This window comes from Phascolarctos cinereus, unplaced genomic scaffold, assembly GCF_003287225.1.
Source record: "Phascolarctos cinereus isolate Bilbo 61053 unplaced genomic scaffold, phaCin_HiC Scaffold_9;HRSCAF=440, whole genome shotgun sequence".
Lineage (NCBI taxonomy): Eukaryota > Metazoa > Chordata > Mammalia > Diprotodontia > Phascolarctidae > Phascolarctos > Phascolarctos cinereus.
The window spans coordinates 100,365,541-100,393,069 of NW_027556402.1; the positions used below are offsets into that span (position 1 = coordinate 100,365,541).

The following is a 27,529-nucleotide window of genomic DNA, read 5'->3' on the forward strand; positions in this document are numbered from 1 at the left end:
CAGCTCTTCCTCACTTAAATCCAATTCACTTGCAAGTCAAGACATCACCTTCCTCAAGTTTTTTTTTTGTTTGTTTGCTTTTTGCTAGGCAATGGGGTTAAGTGAGTTGCCCAGGGTCACACAATTAGTAAGTGTCAAGTGTCTGAAACCAGATTTGAACGCAGGTTCTCCTGACTCTAGGGCTAGTGCTCTCTCCACTGTGCCACCTAGATCCCCCAGGACATCACCTCTCTGATGCCATTGGTCCTCTTTAAGTAAGAAGGATAAACAACAAGAAGTCATCAGAATGTGAAGAAGGAAACTAAAGTTCATTATTCCTTTTGGTTCCTGCCTCAAAAGGCAATAATATCCAACATTCGTGTTCAGCTCTTGCCATTGGTTATTTTCAGGATGAATATAGTTTGTATTCATTAAAAAATTACCCATTTGCCAGTTAACAACAAGATCAAAATGAAAATATTTAAGAAAGCCTTTTTGAAAAAAAATTAACAATGTTCAGTAGTGGCAAAAAAGTTCAATCCTTTTGTGTTTCTGGAAGATTTCATTCTTTATGAACATTTGGGTAAATGTGTTTCAGTAAAAGAGCTTGCAATCAATCACAAATCATACTCAACTTTATTTTTTTATTGAAATACATTGTCTCCAGACCAGTGGAAAAAATAATTTATTGCCGGTTCTTTTACACATAAACATGAAACATTTATACATATATTTATGTGTTGATACAATATACTAAATATAAAGACAAACTTTTTTTACACAAAATTAATTGCACTGTACTGTTCTGTATTATTTTATAAAGACATATTCAGAAAATATTAGTGAGAGAATTAAGAATACAAGCATTTTCTTCCAAGAGGAACACATCCTCCGTAGGGATTGAGCTAATTATTCTGGACCTCAAATTCTGAATAGTATCACATTCATCCACAGAAAGCAAAAGAAACTAATTTCTGAGAAGTATCAAGATCAGGCATAGACTCTAACACCAAGTCCCAGCAGGAAGTTTCCAACTTTGTTCTTGGATATTTCAAGAGCATCCAGACATTCAGCCCAATCCAAGATAAAAACTCAATGGAAAATTGTACAGCACTAAACTAGGGCTGTCCATAATTAACTATATTCAATCCGACAGATACAATGGAATCTGAGAGATGCAATGTAAAGGAAACATGGAATTGCAGTTGCCACATGATGGGGATGGTGGTGTACCTGTTCATCATAGAAAACATTTTGTTTCTTGTTTTCCTCTCTAGTACAACAAAGGGAAATTGTACCATATTTTGATAGAGCTGTTATTTTCTTAGCATAATATGTTAAATCGTACTCTGGGAAATGAATGCTTTCTGAAGACATAGATGGGAAAGATCTGTTACACAAATAAAACAACTCTATAACTTGGTCCCTAAATCCTGCTGCCCAAAGGGTGCCAGTGCTGTGATTTTCTTCTACCAGTTAAAATCCAGACAGTGGTAGAATGGATTCTACAGTGATGAACACCGGCATGACAAAGAGCGACATGTAATAGATCTTGCTGAAAAATACATGTGCAGAGCACCAAATGGAAGTGATCAACTTTGGTACACAGACAATAATATTGCCAAATTCTATTCAGCAGTTCATGAGGTTTAGGACACAAAGAGATTCATTCACATCATCCACAGAGCAGGAGCTAAGAATATACCCATACCGAAAGCATGGCAATCTCTGAAGCAGAGCTGAAATATGAGCTTAGAGAGGCTTGAGGCAAATAGAAGAAAAATATATACGTGTATGTGTATATACATATACATTTACATATACATTTACATATACATATATATATACATACATATATATATATATATATATATATGTATGTATATACACATACACACACACCTATGGGCAAGGGATGGGGTCATTGAAAGAGATGAAGCAACATATATAGCCACATAGAATCACTGCTACTGGGCTGGGTTGGTGTCAAGGGACAGATGACCCCCATCTGCTGTCTTTCTTCGGGTCCCTCACTTCAGCTCTCATCTTGCTTTGTTTCCTTAAAGTAAAATTAAAAAGAGAAAGCCTTAGTTTACAGTGGTAAACAAATTTGTTCACACTCAGTTTAAGTAGGAGCAAGCCTCTAATATTTTTTCCTTCATATCAATAGTAAAGACTGAAGGTAATTTTGTATGTGTATTTTTTAAATTTCACGTGTCCAAGTATGATGGTAAGAATGAGGAACATGCATAGCTCTGAAGGATTCAGGCAAAAGGAAAACAAATGCATATCATGTTATATTTAAAACTGGAAGACTTTAAAGGTTGACTAGTCCAATCCTCTAATTTTAACAAATGAGGAAACTGAGTCCAAAAGAGAGGTCTTGATTTGCCTAAGGACACACAGTAAGTGGCAGAACAAAAAAAAAGAACTGAATCTAGGTCCAGATCCTTGGGCTCTAAATCTGGTGGTCTATCCACCATAGTATCCTGCCTCCCATAACTCTTGACCAGTTTGGCTTCTTATCAGCACAACTGTCGTGACTAACATCTTTGATTATCATTTAGTATTTTTATGGAAAAACATGATAAGTGCACATGATCAAGCTTTCTTAGCCTGATATATGAAATAATTTAAGCAATATAATTGTTCAGTTTTTCCCGACTCTTTGTGACCCCATGGACCATGATGCCCATGGGCTTTTCTTGACAAAGATACTGCAGCGGTTTGCTATTTCCTTCTCCAGTGTATTTTTTTTTTGAGGCACTCGGGATTAAGTGACTTGCCCAGGGTCACACCTGTAGTAAGTGTCTGAGGCCAGATTTGAACTCAGGTCTTCCTGAGTCCAGGCCCAGAGCCTTATACATTGAACTATCTAGCTGTTTCCTAAGAAAAATAATAGCTAATTTTATGTAGTGCTTTTAAGTTTTCAAAAAATTTTTTTATGCTTTCACTTAATCCTTCTTTATAAAGCCCTATGAGATGGTTACTACAGATATTAGTATCTTCGTTTTAAATATGAGAAAACTGAGGTTTAAATATACTGAGCCATAGTCATACAGCTAGTAGGTGTCCAAAGTAGGATTCAAACCTAGATCTTCCTGACTCCAAATCCAGCACTATTCACTAAATCTACTTCTTTTCAGAAGAAAACCAACATGCATATTTACCTCACAGCTATATTAATAGAAGAACAAAACAGTATGTAGATAAATATTTTTAAACTTGGCATCAATTCCCTCCTAGACTTAAATACTAAAAGCATTTTTTTGAAGAGAAGGCATAAACACAAAAGAAATATAATCAAAGAGTTTAACCCACAGTTAGAAGCTAATACATCAAAGGGGACACAGAATATCAAATATGCTGTTGAAAGCATTCTTTGGTTAGCAAGAGGCTTGGCATGTAGATGCCTTAGTTGGTATTGGTATACAGACAATGAAATAAGTAGCTTGGGAATAATATGCTGGAGCCAGATCAAATTGGCTCAAAAGAATCAATTGTTAAAATTTCAGTATGAACATTTACATCTCAAAAATTAGCAAATTTTATAAATCAAGTCTTGATTTACTGTTTCATTGACTGGATTTAATAAAGTGATAGAAAAAAGATTAATAATGTAGATTAAATTTTGAAGGTTGTCCTGCATATCTATATATGTATATACGTGTTACATATTATATTTTTATGTACATTATATATATGTGCATATGTATATATTTCAGGGAGTTGGTTGTTAAACATTTATCAGCAAGCAACTGATAAAGCGTAGACTTATTCTGGAAACCCAGGGCTCTAAGGATTACTCTTGGGATGTGAGCTATGGTCAATAAGACCTGCCTTTTATCTGCTCTGGAAAATTCCTGGAGCCTGAGACAACTGCGGTATTCTAGGACTTTAAGATGGTAAGGTGTTCCAAGATCAGAGATTCTGGCTAGCTTGTAGAATCTGGAGCAAAGTGGGAATCATTTCTCTTTCCAGAAGGCACTTGAAGTGAACTAGAATTCACCTCCCACTCCCAGCCCTGGACCCTGGTTTGGAAGCCAGCTAGGTATAAAGAGAACTCTCATACTGTCTATGGAACAGATTAGTTTCCACGAACCCATCATGGAGGAAAAAGGAATATCAATGTGTTAGAGGAGCGTCACACAGGTGAGGCAAGAGGTCTCCCACCACAGTCCAGAAGCAAAAGGAAAGCAGCAAGATTGAATTGGGCAGATATTAAAAATGTGGGTGCTCTCAACTTTGATTTTCATTGCTAGGCAAAAGCAACTAGCCATAGAAGGTAGCCTTCAGGAAGTATCACTTGATTAGGCTAGCCTTGTACATTAATTTCCTACTTGTTTTACTTAACTAATGGTTAATATTTTTGGGAATTTTTTTCCCCCCAAAAAGAAAAAAAGATAGATAGCTTTGATTAAACCTTATAATTATGCCATTTTAAAAAAAGCATTACTCTTTTCTTAGTCATACCTCACCCTCTGTACTTTTTCTGGACAGAAACCAAACTTGCATTGGCTCCTTTTTGCCCTTCATGGACACGGGTCCTCTGTGCTCTAGATGAAACTGTGGGTCTGAATTATCTGGTGTCATAAGACATCTGGAATAGAAAGAGCATAAAATGCACACACAGTTTTTCCTGAAAATATGGCAGACATCTAACAGCCACAGCACACATTAAAGGTCACTGCAGAAGATCACTCAGGGTTATGGTGCTCTGGCCATCCTGGACATTGCCATGATCATGAGGTTAGTCTTCAATAGAAATAAATATCAGAGACCATGACAGATGCCAGTGCCTGATGAGAGGAATGCTAAAATTAATAGCAAAACCTGCATTTCTTAAGTGAACTTGAAACAAGTTTGGAGAGTGCTGGTTTTTCTTTAATTCTCGTCAACAAGAAATTTTCTTTACCTGTAGGTGTACTCAGACACATTGATCTTCCCCTTTTCTCCCGTGGTTTCTGTCCGGCTTGTAAGGTTAACAGTGTTCCCAAAAAGGCAGTAGCGAGGCATCCTCTGGCCTATGACCCCGGTCACTACCTCTCCAGTGTGGATTCCTATCGTTATCTGCAGAAATAAAGGCTGGTCCTTTAATCACGTTAGTAACTCAGAGACACCAATGCCCCGGGATTTGATGTGGTGATTACATAGCATACATGCTTATACCTAAGATTCAAAAATGTTTTCATTCTGTAGTTACTGGCTGGAGCAAATCCTTTCCCTGAAAGCAGATTTCAGAATTCCCTAGATCAAAGGGAATCTTTTTCTAGAACAATATATAAGAAGATTCAAAGCAAGGTACACTGGAGAGGCAATTTTTTTCATAGTGGGTTCCTTCCTTCCTTCCTTCCTTCCTTCCTTCCTTCCTTCCTTCCTTCCTTCCTTCCTTCCTTCCTTCCTTTGTTCCTTTCTCTTTCTTTCTTTCTTTCTTTCTTTCTTTCTTTCTTTCTTTCTTTCTTTCTTTCTTTCTTTCTTTCTTTCTTTCTTTCTTTCTTTCTTTCTTTCTTCCTTTCTCTTATCTATCAAAACTAGATATAACATGACATATATTGTTGTTTGGTTAGCTGTGTCAGACTCTTCATGATTCCAATTGGGGTATTCTTGGCAAAGATACTGGAGTAGCTTGTCATTTTCTTGTCCAACTCATTTTACAGGTGAGGAAACTGAGGCAAAACAGGGTTAAGTGACTTGCCCAGGCTCATGCAGCTAGAAAGTGTCTGAGGCCAGATTTGAACTCAGGTGCTCCTGATTCCAAACCCAGTGTTCTATCCACTATACCACCTAGCTTCCCAACAAGATGTGTGTGTATGTGTGTATATACCTGTATGTATATGTGTATATATATAATGTGTGTATACACACACATACATACAAACACACACACGTGTGTATATATGTATATGTGTGTATATGTAAATATATATATATATATATATATATATATATATATATATATATATATATATATATATATATATATATATATATATATATATATAAAACACATGTAAGTTTAAAAAACTACACACAGTAGAAATTCAGTTTCTTATCCATGTCTATTTCTTGTTCTTTTTTCAATCTTAAAGTATTTGTGTTTGTTTGTGATAGTTTATGGGGAAAGGGAAAGGAATCCACTTTTAAATAGTGACTACTCCATGCTGGTCACTGTGCTAATTGTTTTACAAATACTGTCTCATTTGATCATCACAACAACCCTGTCAGGTAGGTACTGTTACTCTTCTCATTTTACTGATGAGGAAATTGATGCACACAAGAGTCAAGCGACTTGCCCAGGGTCATAAAGCTAGTTAGTATCTGAGACTGAATTTGAATTTAGGTCTTCCTGACTCCAGAACCAGTGCCCTATCCAATGCATCACTTCACTGTTTAAGTTAATCACATTTTATTTTTATTTTTTTAAAGAAAGAAGGGAAGATCATGGCTGTAGCTCTGAGTTTGAGTCATGGGGCCTAACACTTACTAGCTAAGACATTTATTCATATTTAGCACAAGTTTCCTCATCTGTAAATTGGAGGTCATAATATTCTCATGACCTTCCTGGAAAAGGGCAGCTATGTGAAGAGCATCTGAATTTTTTTTTTGGCAATGCAATGGGGTGAAGTGACTTGCCCAGGGTCACACAGCTAGTGTCAAGTGTCTGAGGCCAAATTTGAACTCAGATCTTCCTGAATCCAGGGCTGGTGCACTAATCCACTTGTGCCATCTCGCTGCCCCAGAGCATCTGAATTATTAATAAGCCTTGAAAACTTCTATCATCCAGAGTGTACAGGTGAGAAAACTAAGATCCAGAAGTGCCTTGATTTGTTCCACATCATTCAGAGATAGACAGTGAGAGAACTAATGATAACTACACAGCCTTATCCTCAGCATCAGATAATAATAATGATGATGAAACAACAATATATAAATGGACCTGTGATCTTATTAATCTGAGCATTCCTTCCAGTGGTGCAGATCTCAACCCATCTTTGCCTAATAGTACATGTACCCCTTGCCTGACTTAGTCATCACAATCCCCTGTGAGGCAGGCATTCTTATCATCCCATTTTACAAATGGGAAAACTGAGACTCAGAAAAGCTAAGTGACTTGTCTAGGGTTGCATAGCTAAAACGTATGAGAGTCAGGATTCGAACATAAATTTTTTAATCCAACTCCAAATGATTTACCTACTCCGTCACACTATTTTTATTCCAGGGCATGTTTCATATGGTATTGGCATACACTTGCAAAGTTAAATCCATCTCAGTGATAAAATGCAATTAACAAGTACGGAGAAAATTGGGACGAGGTAATATTGGCTAAGGACAATCATGAGGACAATGAGAACAATCATCGGATTTCTAGACTAAAATGAGATAGGTATAAGGGATCATCCAAGAGGCAGCACAATATGGTGGTGTGGAAAGAGTCCGCTTTGAAACAGAGAAGAGCTGGGCTCAAATGCTACCTTTGATACATACGAGCTTGGTGACCATGGGGAGGTCACTAGACGTCTCAGTGCATCAGGAAACTGCCTAAGACTGTAAGTTAGAGATATGCTTTTGAGCTGCATTTATGGTAGAAGTTTCTGTACCAAGAATTCCCCACAGCAATTAATTAATAAATCCAACCTCATCTCACAGCAACAACAAAGGGCTCATCTAATCTGCATATGATCTTCAATACAGTGTTGAATACGTATTACAATCAAGAAAATATCCATCATACCTTCAGGGAAGAGAGTTGGTTCTAGAACTTTATGCCTTTTATACTATGTAGCATTTTTACTTACACTTACTTAGATAAATGCATAAAATGTGAATCAAATCTCAAAATTCCATTGCATACTTGTATAGGAGAACAGTCAATTCTGTTCAGTATTTACTAACCTGCACGGATTCTCCATCTACTTGAACCTGGCCAGCTATTTCCATCATGTCAAGGGCCAGGTGGCAAATGGAGCGGGCATGGTGGATACAAGGCTCTGGTAAACCACTCACAGTCATATACTTATCACCGACAGTCTCCACCTATTATAGAACACAGTGCACCATTGGTACCATACAAAGTGACTACTGCTGTTGTCTACACTGCCTATAAACGACCCACCAAGCTCTCTAGTAGCTTCAAAGTTTTCCTGTTCCTCAATTTGTTGAAAATTTTGAGTCAAACAGTATAGATTGAATCTTTGGTGTGACAATATGACATTCACACATATTGGAAGCATCATTTATGGTGTTGATATGGGCAGGTCTTATGGCAATGTTAATTTTCTTCAAGAAATACCCCTCTGTTGCCCACTGATTGAGGAATGGCAGAATCAACTTCAGCATGGAATGTTTTTGTACTCTCAGAAGAATTCAGAGAAGCTTGCAAAGGCTTGTATAAATTGAGGCAAAGCAAAAAAAGCAGAATCAGGAGAACAATATCCAAATGACTGCAATAATGTAAGTCAAAACAAACAAACCATAGTCAGATGATCTCAGATTAAACCACCAATCATTGGTTCCAGAGGACAGATAATGAATCGCCCCTTCATTCTCTGTTGGGATTATGGACACTTATTGTTGCATACAATGGCAAATGTGGTTATTGTGCTGGTTGATTTTATTTAAGCATTTTTCTTTGTTACAAGCAGAAGTCTATTAGGATGGAATGGAATAATATTGGGAAATGACGATGAACAAAAGTGGAAAACAATTTTGAAAAACCACTCTGCTAATTCTCTGCAGAAAAGCAGCAAAATCCACTGTCAATGTACTCTTTCCTAAATCAAGAGAAGAGAATCACAGGGTGAGAATGAGGGCATGTTAGTCACTGAATAGAAGCTTAGTATATGATTTATCACTGTCATTAATCTTTTTTTTTATGAAGTGGCCACCAGGTGCTGAGCTTTGTAAACCCAAAGAAATCATGTAAAATAAATAGTCTTTGAAGAGCTTACATTACACCAAAGGTCTGGGGATGATTTGGTTAACTTTCCTGACTTCATGGAGAAAGATTTGGCTGACTTAATTTTTTCCAACATTATATTTGTTTCCAGTTGTGATAGAGTACAGAATACATTATAAATATTTATGCTCAAGCTGATGTTATCTGAAGGCAAATGTGAGCCTTCTATCACCCCTCCCCAGCTCTGGGGCTCTTTTTGTGAGAAAAGCTAAGTAAAAATGCCTTTGTGAATTCTCCAGAATGTATGCTGTGTTTATTCCAAATGTAATCAACACCTGGCACAGCTCTGTAACCCTAAGTGTGAGTGAGCAGCTGAACATTTCATTTCAACTAAGGAAATCATTCAGTGGATTATTCACCCTGTTTTCACTGAAATCACACTGCTCTCAATGAAATCATAATGCTCTCAGTGAAATCACATTCCTCTAAAGGAAATCATAACGCTGTCAACAAAGTCACACTGCTTTCCAAAACATTCAGTTTGGATACAAGGAAGGGAAAGTTTCATAACATGAAGTAAATATTTGGGCAAATGCTAAATGCTGAATAAAAAGTGGCTTACTCCATGTCTCCTCAGCTACAGTCATGAATTTGTGATGATGAGTCATTTCATGGAGTAAAGGCTCCTCCACATCTAAAATATGAAATGACAACTCACCTTATAGACAAATGGATTTTTCCGTGAATCAGTCAGTATATCAAATCTGGTGTAGAGGTCATTTAGAAGATTGACGATCTTCATGGCCCCTTCTCCAGATGCATGTTTACTGCAGAAGGCATTGAATCCCACAATCCCACTGAATAGGATAGTGACATTGTCATACCTCTTGGCAGGTACTGGGCGTTTATGTCTCAGCTCATTAGCAACTGATGGGGGAAGGACAGAATACAATAACCTGTATAAAGAAATAGAGTCAGATTGTGAATGAGAACTGGAGAAACCTTACAACTATACCAATGCTATGTTTGGCATTTCTGCAGCCTGTCTGATCAAAGACCCTTTAAAGTTTGACTCTCTTACAAGACCATTAAAAAGTGCCTTACATAGTTATCTGATATACCTTTTTAGGTGAAGGAAAAGAAAAATGTACAGATTTGGTCATCTGACTATACTTGACCACACAATGAATGGTAGAACTGACAAATGGTCACAGCTCCTTTGGTGCCCTCTACTGTGATGCTATAATACAAAAGAAAGAGGGGAAAAAAACCAACCAAAACAAAACAAACCCCCCCCCCCAAAACCCCAAACCCTCTTGTAACCATGACTTGAAAAACTATTAAAATTTCAGTGACACCAAAGACACTACTCTCCCCAGTTATACTTCTCTTCATGGAAGAAGCTGGTTGAAATAATGGGATGGGTATCATTTGGAGGAGATGCTATTTTGTTTGCAGAGACTATGCAAGTGTAGAATAGGAAAGTACATCTGTGAGGAAGTTTGGACAGGATAACAGAAACTGATGAACCAATCTGGAACCAATCTTCAGGCTGATGTTTTTGCCAACTAAAGTCCTTTTAACACATTCTAAACAAATGTATATACTTTGAAAATGTAAGCATTCACAAAAAAAGACATCTTCTTGAGCATTATTCCACATATGCTCTAACTTTGCAAATGAAAACTGGAAAGTTTCATCTCATTTTGAGAGACACTTCTTCTCAAGTCGACAGTCAAATTCTATTACAGAATGCTAACAATGCACTGTAGTTATGCTTGCCCCCATTTATATAAAACCTGGGCTCTTTCTTACGTGTCTGTCTTTTTCTTTTCATCTTCTAGTGCTCTCAGAGTGAGCTGCAGTCTGTCTGTGAGGATTTCCAGTTCTTGCGTCAGCTTATATTCCTCTCGGAACTGCTCTCCCAAAAGAACGAGATCACGGGTGGCATCATGCAAGGGGATGTCACTCAGATAGAGACCTCTCCTCGTTAGGTCATCCAGATTCATCACACTGTTAGAAAAAGAAAGCATTGCAGATTTGCCCCAAATCATCCAAGTAGAATTAACACCAGTGAGACTTGGCGGAAGGAGGATATCGAAGGTCACTGCCAATCCAAGCAAATAAAGATTACTAAGTATCTACTCTGTGTAAGGTGCTCTGCTAAATGCTAAAAGGCCATTTTGCCTGAGCTTCCAACTCAAAGGGTGCCTCAGACTTATTAAAGAATAGTCTGTTTGAGTGTGGGATGAGAATTTTCATATGTGTGCTTAATTTAAGTATGCTTTATTTCAACTGTGACATTACATTAGAAACAGACATTTACTCCAAGGATTGGTACAGTAGCAAACAAAATAAGCTAGGAAAGTATTTCTTACAGTAATTTAAAAAACCAAAGTTCTGTCACATTTTGGGGAGTGCTCTATTTTATTTTCATGTATTTTCATTTTCAAAACATTATGGCTTTGGGATTCAAAATATAGAAGCATCCTTGGCCCCTATAGAATTTTAGGAGCCCTTGTGAAAAAGAAAGTAGATTTCTCTGTTATTTGGTCAAATTTCCCTAAAGATATGTTGGCCGTTTAGAAAAATTTAATGGAAGTAATTAGCTTTGCTAGCCCTTAATTACAAATCGATGTTTCTGTATCACAACTTTTTGGAAGTTTTGATTATCTGCTATATGTTTTCACCACGAGCATAGACAAAAAATGAGGAAGCCAATTCAGAAAGGATCTGTACATTTTAGGGAAAACCTAATGCAGAAAGGAACTGTCCTATTCTGTAAACACAACAAAAGTTATGTTAAATGAGGGCACTTAAGTCCTGTTTCTTCTGTTCTTTGTATAGGGAAATGTCCATGTTTGATATCTTCAAGTTTATAATAATTAAAAAATAATTTAAAGGAGTATATTATATAAATTACCATATTTAGTTTACTATGAAATTGTAAGGAATCTCATCTAAAAAAATATTTTATCAGCCCAAGGTCACTTTAAAATTTTGTCTTTAACGCACTGCCCTCAAAATATTATTTAAGTATTGTTGTACATTAAGTTGCATATTTTTTTTACTACACAAATTGTTACATCTATATAAAGCATCCCCCAGAGAACTCAACGGCAAAAAGCAAGAGAAAATATAAATAAATATCCTTAGATATTCTTTATTTTTATTAGAACAGTTTCACAGATTCCTTCCATATTAACTAAGAAAGCAAACTCTAAAATAACTTCGTTGTCTTCAGTTGTGTCCAACTCTTTGTGACCCTATTTGGGGTTTTTGGGCAAATATACTGGAGTAGTTTGTCCATTTCCTTCTCCAGCTCATTTTACAGATAAGGAAACTGAGGCAAAGAGGATTAAGTGCCACTTAACTGGTCTATCTTTGTTGTCCCACTGATATTTATAAAAAAACTAAATGCATCACAAATACATACCCCAAACAAACTGCTTTTACCTGAATTTCAACTCTATGGAAATTTAAATGCTGTATTAGGTACTGAACTTCTAAAAAAATTTAAAACTATTTGTTTTCTGAAACACTGTTTATTAAAACAGGCCTAGATAAGGTAATGAGCTGCTAAGTGGCATTATGGATAGAGTTCTAGGCTTGGGTATGATTGAAAAATGACTAACCAACAATAATAGGAAAATATACTAACATGTTCACAGCAAGAAGTCTGTACCCATTAGACATTCAAGTCCCTTGAATTTGTATATACATATAGATGTGTGTATGTATAATTATAACACAAGAACTATGATTGTTTTTTGGCCTTACTTTTCTACAAGTCAGCTTTCTTTTTTTTTGGTGAGGCAATCAGGGTTAAGTGACTTGCCCAGGGTCACATAGCTAGTACGTGTCTGGTGTCTGAGACTGGATTTGAACTCACATCCTCCGGACTCCAAGGCTGGAGTGCTACCCACTGTGCCCCCCCCAATTTTTTAAAAGGCAATTGGGATTAAGTGACTTGCTCAGGGTCACACAGCTAGTAAGTATCCAAGGCCAGATTTAAACTCGGTCCTCCTGACTCCAGGGCTGCTACTCTATCCACTGAGCCACAGCTACCTCAAAAGCTATCTATACTAATTACCTCTATTTTTTTTAACCTCTCATTTCCTTCTCAATGCTTTATTTTATTTTTTTGGTGAGGTAATCTGGGTTAAGTGACTTGCCCAGGGTCACACAGCTAGTAAGTGTCAAGTTATCTGAGGCCGGATTTGAATTCAGTTCTTCCTGACTCCAAGGCTAGAGCTCTATCTACTGTGCTACCTACCTGCCCCCAAGTCAGCTTTCTTGATGGCTCTATCACTGAGCTTTGGATTAAGTTTTTCATAAATCTAAAAACACTTAAGTTCCTTTGTGTAATTATTAAGATGTGGAAAATAAAACATATTTAAAATGACTTCTCTTTAGTTCAGTATATTTAGACATCAAATAACATAATTCTAAGTATATGGCACTACCTTTAAACAGTCATCAATATTTAATAGTAATTCAGAACATGAGAACACATGCTAATTAAATTGTATTGAACTAGGCAAAAGAAGGGGCGTCCAATATTGCTTCAGGCACCTGAAGGACAATTATCTGTTGTAATACCTTGGAGAACACAGGAAAAGAATGCTCTCTGCTTCAGGTAAGTATATCATTTGCCCCTTAAGGCGTAAGCAACCGATCTCAGTCCCAGTCAGCTCATCTTCACACTCCAGCTTCTCCACATCCAATAATCCTTCCTGAAGTAAACAAACCATGGCTGTTATTGCACATTAGTGAGATTCTCTCTTTCTCCCCAGGGCACCCATATTTAGCTATCCTTTTGGAAGATCCAAAATAGAGTATTTCTTACAGAAACGTACAATGGTTAGAAGAGCCTCAGTTAGGTGAGGGGTGTTGAGGTCTGCTTTTTTTGTTTTTAATTTTGCTTTTACATTTAAAAAATTTTTGCATTTGACTAACTATAGTGCTACTCGACAAAATTTGAAGGTGATTTGGTTAACTTTCTCTTTCATGCCTGCAAGATAATATAGCTCTGTAATCTCGCTGCCCTCCATTTGAACTGTCATTCTTTAGTTTAAACAGATTCATGCCAAGCTGTACCATAGAGTAAGCCAGTAACCTTCCTCACTTCATACTGGAAGGCAGAAATGGGACCAGCTGTACATGCCTTAAGTATACACAGATAAAGGCCTCTGAGGAAATATTTTGGGTAGTGGAGATAGAATAAAGTATACTATAGAAAACTTAAGTATATCCTTCAATTCTAGCTCCTTCTTAGTTACGCCTCTTTTAGGGGCTACATGCCCGTAAACCTCAAATTCATAACGAATGGCCATGTATCAGTACATTTGTAGGTATACCGAAGAAGGGAAAAAGAATGTAAGTGTGCAGTAGAACAGGGTAGGTATTTTAGAAAACTAAACTCCTTCTGGGAAGAGAAACTTAGAGCTATATTGTATCTTATGAACACATTGGAAGCTCCAGTACTTTTTCCCCCTTTTCCCCCAAAAGAAATTGATAACAAGAATCCAGTTAGGGAAATTATAGGGTGGTTGGTTTTATAAAAGCAAATCCAGAATGCTAAGGCAAAATTCAATTCAATTCAACCTCTCTGGGCTTTAATTTCCTTATCTACAAAAAGAGAATTTAGACTAGATTAGGCTAACTTTGAGTTCTCTTCTATTTCTAATATCTATGATCATATAATCTTACAGACAAACATTTATTTACCAACCACTACATGCAAGGCATTGTGCTAGACAACGGAGATACCAAAGCAAAAAAGAATGTTAGCCATCTAGGAGCTTAAACTCCACTTAGGGGTAGGGGAAGAGAAGGAAGGAAGGGAATGATAACACCTCACACACCAACAAGTTTCCTGTCTACCACTAGTCACTGTCAAGAAAAATAGCTTTGGGAGGCAGGGTGGTGCAGCGGATAGAGCACCGACCCTGAAGTCAGGAGGACCTGAGTTCAAATCTGACCTCAGACCAAACACTTGACACTTACTAACTGTGTGACTCTGGGCAAGTCACTTAACCTCAATTGCTTCACTAAAAAAAAAAAAATAGCTTTTACAAAAGGGTAAAGTTCCAATTGAACTTATTTTTTATAAACCAAGTTTATTGGAGGGTCGAGAAGGTTTCTAGTTAATTGGACTTAGTATCCATCTCATAGACCAACAATACTAATTTATTACTTTATTGTTGGGTATTGTTTTTTACAACTCTACTGTATCCATTTCCTATCATCTAATGACCTCTATTTTTCTCTCCCAACAATTTTCCAGTTGTTATTTATCACTTCTTTTATTTTAGCTGAAATGATATTTTGATTACCTTGCTTCTCAAGACAAATACAGTGTTGATATGTGACAGAATCCCATGGAAACTGATGTCGATATGAGGACGGACCAGAGAGAAGACAGATAATAGACTGCAATTTCCAGGCTGAAGCTAAAATGTAGGAGGAGAGAAAACAGTACTCAAATAATGTAAGACAAACATAATCAGAAACCATTATATTACTTAACTGGCAGTATAATATAGTGATATTAGTTCTTCATCACTTTATTAAGTATAAGTTATACTGTCTTGAAATTTAGAAGAAGAAAAAAAAACTCAACTAGGGACAGATTCTGAACCATCACAATAATTTGATAACCATGGAGACAAATGTTTGGAACCAAATGGAATTGGGATCATTTCTATTCAAATACAATTTACTTCAAAATGAATCTAAAAAGAGAAATTCGGCCATTTAATGAGTAAGCTGAGGGGGTGGGATGGGTTAGTGCTTATAATTTTTAAGTTAGATTTTAACACAAGTTAAAAAATAAATTTCATCAAATTTTAGATGATCGCTTTCTGGACTGTGTTAATTATCCTTGGATCTGTGATAAAAATAACAAAAGTGGACAACCACCATACCTTCCTATCTGAAACTAAAGCTGACTTTGGTTGTCCTCCAAATTGGGCAATTTGGTATTCTATTATGACAAATAATTTCACAGTGAATAGGGCAGGATTTTACCAGTGCAACTGAATCTACAGGGCAAAAAGAACTTCAAAAAATAGAGAATGATATATCGAAGAAAGCATTCAGCAAGCTGCTGTTTCTACACTATCCAGTGTAATCCTTACTTTCCTCTTTCTGTATCTTTCATGCTACTCTCCTCAGTATTCTTCATCTCCTTCTAGGAAGTCCTTAGATTTTATTTTAAAGCTTCTATCCTAAAATGATTTGTTATAGGAGGATCATTGTCTCTAATAATTAAAATTAGCCACACTTGCTTCAATTCCTCATTTTCTTAATAGCTCATCCAAATGGAAAAATTAAACAGGTGTGGAGGGGGGAGGAGTTAAGAAGAGAAAATAGCACTGTGTATTTCAAAATTACATGCCTCATGTATCCGTAAGTCATACAAAAAAAAAAAGGTTTATGCTGTCAAGCACCACAAAATTTGCCTAACCACAGAAATGTTAGAAGGAAACAACATTAGATTTTTAGATGCTATGGCACTGTGACAGAGTGATGTAATTTTACCTGGGGAAGCACTCTGTATATGGCATTTCCACACTGGGTTACTACTAGATCCCTGTCAAATATTATGTGAAAAGGAAAAGCTTTGCAGAAAGTATATGGGCTGATGCGGGATTCCTGGGTACCATTTTCTTCAAATCTGTCAAGATCTTCATAAAAATCCTCTTCCTTAGATTCTTTTTCTTCAATTAAAAATTGTGTGTGGTCACAGTCTTCATTTCTTTGCTGAATAACCTGCTCAAAAAAAAATAAGGAAGAAAGATAATAGATGCATAGCACTAGTAACTTGCTTTTCACTGGCATAGTTAAAATACTCATAATATCTTCTAGAACATAAGGATGATGGGAACAACAAGATTTTCCATATGAATTAAAATGCTTATATAGATGTACAAGTTCAACATACTTGAAACAAGGAAAAAATGTTCAAACTCAAACAGATATTTGCTTTTCCTTCTATTGACCATTAATGAGAAGGCAAAATAACCACTTAAAATGAAATTGCAATTTTGAGAAAAAATTACATTAAGAACTATGTCTAGGTCTCTTTAATGAAAACTATTTCTACATTCCTTATTTCCTTGAAAGGGTCAGTATAGGCACAAGAATGTATATTTTGTTCAGGATATAACAATATGTAAATTTATTACCTATTTTAAAAATTCTTGATTAATAATGAATATCTACTATTATAGAGGAATAAACAATGGAAATTTTCTTTCTCAATATAATTTTATTGTTCTGAAGTTATGGAAAAAATAAGACTTTGGGCAAGAACTCTAATGAGTATTATTAATTATTCAAGGATCTGAATATTGGTTATATTTTGGACTCAGTATTTATGTAATGAATGTTACTTGAATGCATGAGAACTAGTAAAAATAATAATAATAGTAATTTAATTTATATAGTGCTTCAAGATTTGCAAAGTGCTTTAGAAATATCTCATTTCGGTTCATTTATTTATTCTAGTGAATGAAATGGTTTTGTAGGTCATACTCACTGGCTTGCTTGTGTTTCTTCATAAGCTTCTGCTGTTTTCAATGCTTATTATCCTGTGCAATTCTTGTCCATTTTTTCCCCTTCTGTAAAATCTCCACAGAGAATCTACTCACTCCATGCTGGAGGCCTTATTCTTTTCTTTTAATAATTCAGGAAGTATATGCAAGACTTGGGCTGTCCAACTGGTATTTCTTACTTTAGCAAAATGACCAGCCCATCTCCTTTTCCAGACTTCTATGCCATTAAAAATGACTCTTACAGTACTTCTCAAATCTCTGGAAATATGCTGCCACCTATCGTCATTTAATTTACCTACAATTTTGCTTCTGAGATTGTAATATTCTATGATTCACAATCATATAGTATACACCCAAGGGCATACTGCCTTGAAATGTAGGCTTCCATGACAGAGCAGCTTGGAATCCAGGAGAGATTGGTAAAATTTCCCAAATCCTCTTCCTCCTTTCAATTCTGTATTCAGCTCATTATCTATCTGCCATGTATTTATACTCATACAGACATACTTGGTAGGCTTTCCACTCAAATGCATGCTATAGTCTTGGGCAAGCCTTTTATATTCTTGTTTGTTTTTTTTTTCCCATGGGATTGTTGGCTTATTCTCTTTTGAGGGTCCAAGGATCTCATTGAGATGCACTGTATTGATCCCGGGACTCAATATCATCAGTACTATGCCATTTAGAAAAAGAATCGCACTATTTACATTGACTAAAATCAAATAATGGGTATCTTTATTCCTATTACACACTTAAAGCAGTAGACACCTAGAGGTTAAGCAAGTTTTCCAAAATCAGACTATGGCCAGGCCAACACAACTAAAACATATGAAGGATGCATAGTGATCTTGTGAATTTAACAAAATGAATAGGCAGATAGTACATAGAGTTCTGGGCCTGGAGTCAGGAAGACTCATCTTCCTGAGTTCAAATTTGGCCTCAGACATTTACTAGCTGTGTGACTCTGGGAAAGTCACTTAATTCTGTTTGCCTCTGTTTCCTAATCTGTAAATTGAGTTAGAGAAGGAAATGGCAAACCACTCTTTTGCCAAAGAAAACCCCAAATAAACTCATGAAGAGTTGGATATGACTGAAATAACTCAACAACAAAAGTGAGTGCCCCTCAATAACCATGATATGAGCAGGTGAGGAAATTTACAGAGACTCAGGATTATAGAACTGGAAACAACTCCAGAGGTCATACAGTCCAACCCCTCATTTTACAGATGAGAAAACTGGGGCTCAAGTACTGTCACACAGAGAGTGTCACAGATGACATTTGAACCCAGGTCTCCTGACTCAACAGCCTGTGTCCTTTGCACTCTACCATGGACACTGCCCTTTTTATATTCCAAGCTCATAGTACAAAATTCCAATATCTGACAAATATTTTAGGAGACAAACATACTGTGAAATGTGTAATAAATAAGATAGCAGCATTTGCCCTGACAAAACTGGTAATCAAGTGGAATTCTTCTAACGTCATCCTCCCTTGTCTGAGACTCTAATCACCACAGCAACAGCCATGCAAATCTTGATAAATTGCTAGTTTTCAGAGATTTCAAGTTATTCCGCCCCCCCCCCATCTTGCTGTGGTTGGCAAGCACCTGTGCCTATTCAGTTTAGGTCATTGAAAAGTCAGAATAATAAACAAGGAAATAATTTTAAAATTAGATTTAACTTGGGGTAAAAATAGCTCTCATCGTTCTTCCAAAGCCTAGATGTGAAATCTCACTCGGGCTACGATACTGTTAGTCCACTGTCATTTTCTGAGGGTTACATAAAGGCAAGAGGATCTGGTGTGGACTGGAGTGATCTATGCAGTGGGTTGAATTTGGATTGTGATATAATGAGAATTGTTCTCTTTTTCTGGGTGCATTTCCCCACGTGCCTTGGTTGGAGATAAGAAGTGAAGTTAGGTAGCCAGTTAACTATTTGATTATGTAATCATCTGGATGGAGCGTATGCTGCAAATCAAACCACCAAGTGCCTTCCAGAATGGCTGACAATGAGCTTTTCTTTAATAGTACCTTGGATATAAAGTTGGAAGACGCCATAGACGTCATCTAGTCCAATTCTCTCATTTTACAGAAGACAAAAACGTGGCCCAGAGGAGTGAAGTGATTTTCCCCAAATCATAATGGTAGTAAATAAAAGAGCCAAGATTTGAACCAAGCCATTATATTCCAAACCCAGTATTCTTTCCCACGCCATAGTGTTTCTCAGTTCTAATGGTCTTGCACTGTCGTTTCTAAATTTGTGTATTCTCTGACCCATTATAAGTCCACCATAGAAAATGCATTGATGGTGGTCCAAAGTAGGTAGACACAAGTGATAAATAGAAAAGGGGGAGAAGAAATCAGGGTTAGCTGGAGCAGAGTCCAAGGGACCATTCGGTTTTAGGAGATGGGAAGAAACAAGAGGCTCAGTGCCTAAGGTGGGGAATAAAGGAATCAGAGTTCAACAAGAAAGAGCCTGAGGGCCCTACATCAATATTCTTTGGATCATCTAAAGATTTACATTAGCCACACCTCTATTTCCCTCCATTATCACAGTCAGTTAACAAGCAATTATTAAACAGTTACTACATGCCAGGCATCACACAGATGATCAAGAATCAAAGCTATGTCAAATTGGAAGATGCACAGTCAATTACTAATGGGAATCAACATTTTGTATTTTAACAAATAATTGCTGGGTACTTTCACTCACATTTTTATATTTGGAATTGAATTAAAATTATATAGTTCCAATTATGACAAGTCCTTTCCCTTTTTTTTTTTTTGGCAATTGAGGTTAAGTAACTTGCCCAGGGTCGTACAGCTAGTAAGTGTTATGTATCTGAGGCCACATTTGAACTCAGGTCCTCCTGACTTAAGGGCTAGTGCTCTATCCACTGCGCCACCTAGCTGCCTCACTTTTCCCTTCTTGTGTATTAAAAAAACGGGCATTCTTTAGATAACCATGAAGATGCTCGGCCTTATAGATTATGCTAAGTATACAAGAGCTGAGGACAAATAGAAAGAGGAGCCAGCACCAAGAATATCTTTCTATACCGCAGCAAAGTCGAAAGAAACTGGCAATTAAATTAATGGCCCCACGACACCCAAAGGGGAGAGTTCAGGGTTTACCAAAGATGCAGAGTTTTAAATGAACACATGATAATTATCTGAGAGTTCTTCCTTCATCTAAGTAGGACATTTTTTTTCATTCAAACAATAAATATAAGTCAATAACGTATACTTTTATAACAATAGCAACTGGATGAATAAGAAAAAGACAATGAAGCCCCACGTATAAAGATTATAAATGTGAAGCTCTGGGGCCTGTGGTCTTATTTATTTAATCTAGCAAGAGCGGTCTCCTATTTTTCATTTGGTTCCAGCTGCTTCAGTAATCTATTTAAAAACAAAGTTTATTCCTATGAAGGATGAGCTAAATGAATGTCTGTGATCTGTGATATCCACCAGCTCATTAGAAGTGGTCATTTGTATTGCAGTACTGCCCCTCAGATCCCTGGATTTGCTAATGTTATATTCCATATAGTATTGGTGGCCGGTCATAGAAACTAGCACTAAATAACCAAAGACTGCAACATTAAAAAGCTACAAGCAAGTTAACACTAAAGATCGCTGAGTTAGAGCTAAAAACAAACTAAAGAAAAAAACCCCAAAAAAACCCCCAAACACAGACACACACATGACGAAAACAAATAATAACAAAAATCTTACAAAGCATCTAGTACAATTTTCCAAATGACTAAACTGAAGCCTAGAGCAGTGAAATCACTAGCCCAGTATCACACAAATAGTAACTGGTGGAGACAGGATTGAAACCCAGGTCCTCCTGGAATGTTGTCACCCCATGACTGACAAGCAACCACTGTCCAAGAAGTGTCACTGACTTTTATAGAATTCATTGCTCTAAATGACCTGTGCATTTATGCACAACTACTACTTACTTACGTGTTATGATTCTGCCAGTGATCAAAGAACCTTTTGATCAGTCTTCCTACAATGATATATCACATCCTCCTACTTCCTTTAATACTTCAAAAGATCTGTCAGGACCCGTCAATGGAGATTCTACTTCAACCAATAAAGACTGCAACCCTTTTAATGATATCAGAGATTGTAACAGATGGCTTCACTGTAGTTGCTGTGGTCAAAAACATTCAACCATTGGCGGCCAGCCTTTTGGAGATGAGCCCTCTCTGCTTAACTAAGCTATCCCATGAAGAATAGACGTGTAGTCAATTATTACATCTATGCATGGAGCCTTTCCAGTTTGGTAGGGTCTGCCAAATTTTCACTTCAATGACATGATCTTCAAGGACCTTTAATGGAGAGGCATCCTTTTAAATAGTGTTTTGTTCTTCTCTCCCATTCAGACTATAGCAGATTACTAAAATTTCATGTTACAATCACCTATGGCAGTTTCCATGAAGAGATGAAAGGTGGTAAGAAGGCTACCTTTTCCCCCTACTTAGGCACAGGGTGACTGAGATAAATCTACAAGCTCCGGCATTCTTGCCACACAGTACCAAAGTGGGTCCACATGCATACAGGGTAACAAGAGTGCACCAAAGTGTATCCAAGTTGGCACCAAGGGATCTCAAATGTTTTTGTCTTCAGGTCTATTGTTTAGCAGCTACCAGCCTGGATACCAGCTTCTAGAGAATATAATTCTCCTTCTGAGCTCTTTATTTCATTTTTAAGACTCCAGGAGGAAGGGAAATAGATTAGAGGGAGTCTTTCACATTGCTTAGAGCAGAGGTATCAGGCATGTAACACTCTCAAGTGCTAGGATTAAAATGGAATTGGGAAATAATTAACAAGATAAATAAAATGCAATAGAACATAAAGAATGTTAAAATGTAATTTTCTGAATCGATGCGTAGTCTGCAGGGAATGCTATGTGTAAACTATGTATGCAGCTATGTAAACTAATTGCCATCCACACTCAAAATAACACCTATCACCAAATATTACCTTCATGTCGATTTCAGTGCCATGTATCTGTTGGGCAACAGTTTTGATGATGCCAATGACAATATCCTGTAGTCCTTCTCTCTCTGAGTAGTAGTGTAGAATGAGTCCTTTGCCCTTTTCTGCATCAGTACACCTAAAGGAAGGTGCACGCATACCTGGATAGATAGTAGCAAGGTGGTCATGGAGAGCATCAAGGTTCTGTAGAGAGAAGGAAAACAGGAAAGAAAGCATCAGAATTGTGAACTATAAAGGGCTTGAGAGAAAACGACATCCAACTATAAGACTCAGATGTGGTTTACACAAAGAATGGAATTGAGCCTTTTAGCATACCTTTAGGGTGAACAGTCACATAGCACATCTTTCCTTTTCTTCATAAAGATATTTGTATAGTGTAAATCACAAGGGAAGCATGACTTAATGAATATGACAGAAGCATACTTAAGAAGTAGGATAAACAAACAAAAATGGTGCCTGCACCAAAAAGAGCTACACAGAGGAATAGCAAGATAAGATTCTTCCCACTTGAGTACTAAATCAAAGGTAATCCAGCTTAAAAAAAAAAAAGTCTGGAAATATCTTTATAAATAACACAAAGCAAAAAAGGCAGAATTAGAAGACAAGATTACACACTTGACTTTGACCACACAAAAGGAAAGGTGAATGAGATGAATCTATAAACAAAGAATTTTGATGGATATTCCAGGGTAACTAAAAATTATGATGATACTTTTATTCATTAAAATTAATTTAAAGGTAAATAGTTACTAAGCAAGTTTGGTAGATCATACCGACATTCGATTTTAAGTTTGTTAAAGAAAAATTTAACTTTTTTAATAAAAGATATGCCTAAAGTATGTGCATCTGTGTAGACATGTACACATGTCATGAATATAACTAACAATATGTGCATGTCTATGTGTATATATTAACTAATACCATATATCCTTTTGACAATGGATCCACTATGGGTGTGAGTAGGCTGCAACATATCACAAATGAGGAACTGCAAAAAGGAGCGAGAATAAAAGATCTCGTGGAGGAAATGCATGCCACATGTCACATGGGTAGGGTGAAGGATGACAGGTGCACTTCTGGTGTTCTATTGGTATCCTCAAAATAGCAAGAAAAAGCAAGGAAAACCCGTCAGCATTTTTAGGCAGAGCCACTCTGGCAAACTTATGAGAGAAGGTGGAAAAAAAAGAAGAAACAAGTATTTCTACCACATACCAGCCACTGTGCTAAGCACTTTACAAATCTTATTTCATTTAATCTTCATTAACAACCCCGTGAGGCAGGTGCTATAATTATCCCCCTTATACAGATCAAAATAAGGCAAACAGACATGAATTCACTCAACCAGGGTCACAGAGATAACAAGTGTCTGGGATGCCAAACTGGAGTCTTCTTGACTCCAGGCCCAGCCCCCTATCCACTGCATCACCTAGATGCCTCTGCATATGTTGCATATGATGGATGAATTATGACCTGTTGGAGGCAACATCCAAAGTGGGGAAATTGGAGATACATTTAAGTGTTGATTATCAAATACTGGCTAATGTTCAAAGTGAAGGACATTCAAGAATGGATAACCCTCTCATATATATATATAGATATATAGATATATATATAGATATATATATCTATATATACACATATCTATATATAGATATATAGATATATATATATATATATAGATATATATATATCTATATATATATACACACACACGCACACACACACATATATATATTTCTATTCTGAAAGTTGTTTGTTAATTTATATACCTGTATCCAAGGTATCATCAGATGAAAGGAGTTTGACTTCCTAATGAGATATAAGGGACTTCTAAATTTCCAACACATTTGAGAAATTTCATTTTTCATTGACCTCCTCCCCCAAAAATCAATCAACAAGTATTGGTTTATTTTAACATTTTTTCAAAATTTTAAAATCAATTTTTTCAATATATAAAAAATATATTATATCTCCCTCATACCCATCCCTCCTCATGGGAGGAAGAAGTATTTCCACAAGTAATTATTAAATACCAACTATATAACTATATGCACTGTGTAGGTGCTATGGATACAGATATAAAAATGATACAAGATGCAATAACAGCTATACCACGAAACAATTAGGTTTGAAACAAAAAGGATAATTCATTTATTTGCTAAGTTGTGACATCAAGTATATCAAAATTTTACGTACCTAAGAAATGTACTTAAGTCATTATTGTGTAGACTTTTTTTCTTTTAAATGTTATTAATACCTATTTAATTGCCACAGTAGACACTTCCCAACAAACACTCAGATTATTTTACTGTTACCTGAAAAGAGGATTGTGTCCTTTAATTTTGAGAGTATGGGACAATGATTATTTTATTTGGCTGGAGTTTTATTGGTTCTCGACATTGATTTTATTTACTGTTGTTGTAGTAATTGTGTGTGTGTGTGTGTAGAGACAGAGACAAAGACACAGAGACACAGCTTAAGAATTTGGGGCTCTACTCTGAATCACTTCATGACCAATTCATGAGTGTATGTATACATACATATATAGATATACATATGCATGTGTGCCTAACATATATATCCATAAGCATGCACAACCATATGTGTACACATACATTTATGTTTTAACTAATATAGCATAATACTTTTGCCTAGTTTTTTTTTTACTCTGAATCATTTCATACATCTTCCTATGTTTCTTTGAATTCTCCACAGTTATCATTCCTTATAGCACAATGATATTCCATTTTTTCACATATCACTATTTGTTCATCCACTCCTCCATTCTTGGGCATATATTTTGTTTCTCACTTTTTTGTAAGTGGCAGGGGTTTTTCAAAAGAAATGAAAACATAAACACAGGAGTAAACAAGATTCAGGTAGCAATAACCCCAGGCAAGTGTATCTAAGAATACTTTATTATTGGGCCCAAGGAAACTTTTTTGTGTCTAGGTAGCAGTGAAACAGAATGGAAATTGTTTTAGATAAAACAGGGCCACTCTGTTAAATAGAAGCATCTGGTTGGATGACTCTGATTCTATGATATTTCATATAGGGTGGCTCATATTTACCAGGTGCTTTAAGGTTTTACAAAGTGTTTCATTCACTACAGCCCTGTGAAATGGTATTCCTGTTCACATTTCATAAATAAAGAAAATAAGGTTCAGACAGGTGAACATGATTTTCTAGGGTCAGCCATGAAGTGTCAGATTCTACCCCTGCCGCAAACCACTGGAAACATGACAGACCGAAACTATAATAAGGCCTTGTCTCCAGCTAGACAAATAGATATCACCTTAGAAAAATAATCAACTTTTTTTTTTCTGAAGATAAGCTTAGGTAATCACATGGATGCCCTAGGCTACTTCCAATAATGTTGCATAATTCTCTCTCTTCCACCTAACATACTAATTAAAAAGTCAACATTTCAAAGAAGTGTTTGATTGAGTCAATCTTTTTTGAATATTGTCCAGATGAGGGGCAGTGTTTCTTTATTCTCAAAATATCTGTTTGCCATAAGGAAAAAACCAGACCCTCCCTTTCAATAAATGCTTTATTTACTCTTGATCGCCACCAGAGGGCGGTAATGCTATAGAATATTCCTATTTTCTCTATGTTGGTTCTTTCTTCACCCCTAAATATTCAGAAAATTACACTTGACCGGGGGGAACAAGCAATCTTTCTTTTGACTGTTTAACCCCATGTTCTTAGACCTATGTAACCTCAGACTTCAAGAGAGAAAGTTTGGAGGGAGAAGGGCTGGGGTATGAGTTATGGTAATTAGCCATAATACTCACAGATTCTTTACCCCTCTTCTTCCTTAGATTCAGAAAATAATAGAGAGGAAGTTATAGTTTTGTTTTTTCCTACACCTCCAAAATCATCGAATGAAGCTCATGCTGCTTCTGGGTTTCTTTAAAGCAGCTGAATCCTATCATCATGACAGCGTAGCCTTGTGATTCTATTCAATTTCACAAACACGGATTAGGTCTTTACAAGGTACCTTGCCCTGGGATAGGTAGTGGCAATACAAAGCCACATGACCCTAGCCCAATCATCCAGGAGCTTACAATCTAAGAGAGAAGAGAGGAGTAGGGAACACACACACACACACACACACACACACACACACACACACACACACACACAGTCTATCATGCTCAGTTTACAGTCCAGGTAAAGTGCTAGATAAATTTGATTCCTCATTACCTTCCTGAAAAGACAGAGAAATGGCTTAAATAATGATTTAATATATCAAATGATCCGCCATTTAAAAAACAAAACACAACACCATAGATCTTGCCTTTCTAGTATCAAAAAGGATTATATTTATGCCTTCCCAGTAAAATCCTACTCAGCTGCCTTATAATAGTATGAGATGACTCCCATCTTCTTGAACATTAGGCCCCCAGAGGGCTTTCTCTGGCTTTGAGTGAGGGCCCTAGCCTAGCTGAAATCGGAGAGGTTCACAACTAGAGGACTTATTAATAGGTGATGACTTTTGCAATGGGGAGAGGAACACAGCAACTCATGAAGACTACCTACGGAGGCATGGGGATGTTGAAATTGGCATAACCACGATGATGAAATTATGAACCTTTTGAAATACTGAAGAAGTATCAATATTTAGCATTTATATAGAACTTCAAGGTATGCAAAATTCATTATAAATATCTCATTTGATCATCAAGACAACTCTGAGAGGTAGGCACCATTATTATCCCCATTCTACAGATGAAGAAATTGAGGCAGAGAGAGGTTAAGTGACTTGCCCAGGATCATATGGCTAGTAAGTATCTGAGAACAGATATGAACTCAGATATTCTTTACTTTAATCCAGCATGCTATCCCTTGTGCCACCTAGCTGCCAGTGAAATGTTATTTTTTTATGTATCACATACAAATGACCTTTTATACTGTACATATTTTCCTATGAACAATTCATAATAAAACAAGAAAGATGATATGTCAGAAACATTTCTGGCTAGATGTCTTCATGATTGATAAAATTAGCTTCTCCTTTTGTTAGCATGTGTGGATGGAATAAGGAGATAAGCTGTAGTGAGCCGAAGTGATCAGGTCTATTATAC

At 36.5% G+C, this 27,529-nt stretch overlaps 1 protein-coding gene across 6 annotated transcripts in view; it reads right to left on the reverse strand.

Annotated features, from left to right (window-relative positions):
- Window positions 1-596: 596 nt before the first annotated feature.
- The window catches only part of GUCY1B1 (guanylate cyclase 1 soluble subunit beta 1), a 67,865-nt gene continuing 40,932 nt past the window's right edge, over window positions 597-27,529 (reverse strand). For 2 of the 6 annotated variants that reach the window (XM_020994058.2, XM_078148952.1), the window contains exons 5-14: window positions 22,425-22,622; window positions 16,421-16,651; window positions 15,214-15,330; window positions 13,478-13,611; window positions 10,691-10,888; window positions 9,594-9,831; window positions 7,873-8,013; window positions 4,895-5,049; window positions 4,453-4,579; window positions 597-2,038 (exon numbers count right to left, since the gene is read on the reverse strand). In XM_020994058.2, coding sequence (XP_020849717.1) covers window positions 2,015-2,038; window positions 4,453-4,579; window positions 4,895-5,049; window positions 7,873-8,013; window positions 9,594-9,831; window positions 10,691-10,888; window positions 13,478-13,611; window positions 15,214-15,330; window positions 16,421-16,651; window positions 22,425-22,622 — 1,563 coding nt within the window. In that variant the 3' untranslated portion in view covers window positions 597-2,014. Of the gene's footprint in view, window positions 2,039-4,446; window positions 4,580-4,894; window positions 5,050-7,872; window positions 9,832-10,690; window positions 10,889-13,477; window positions 13,612-15,213; window positions 15,331-16,420; window positions 16,652-22,424; window positions 22,623-27,529 lie in introns of those variants that run through there. The other 4 variants (XM_078148950.1, XM_078148951.1, XM_078148953.1 and 1 more) reach the window with 4 other exon arrangements.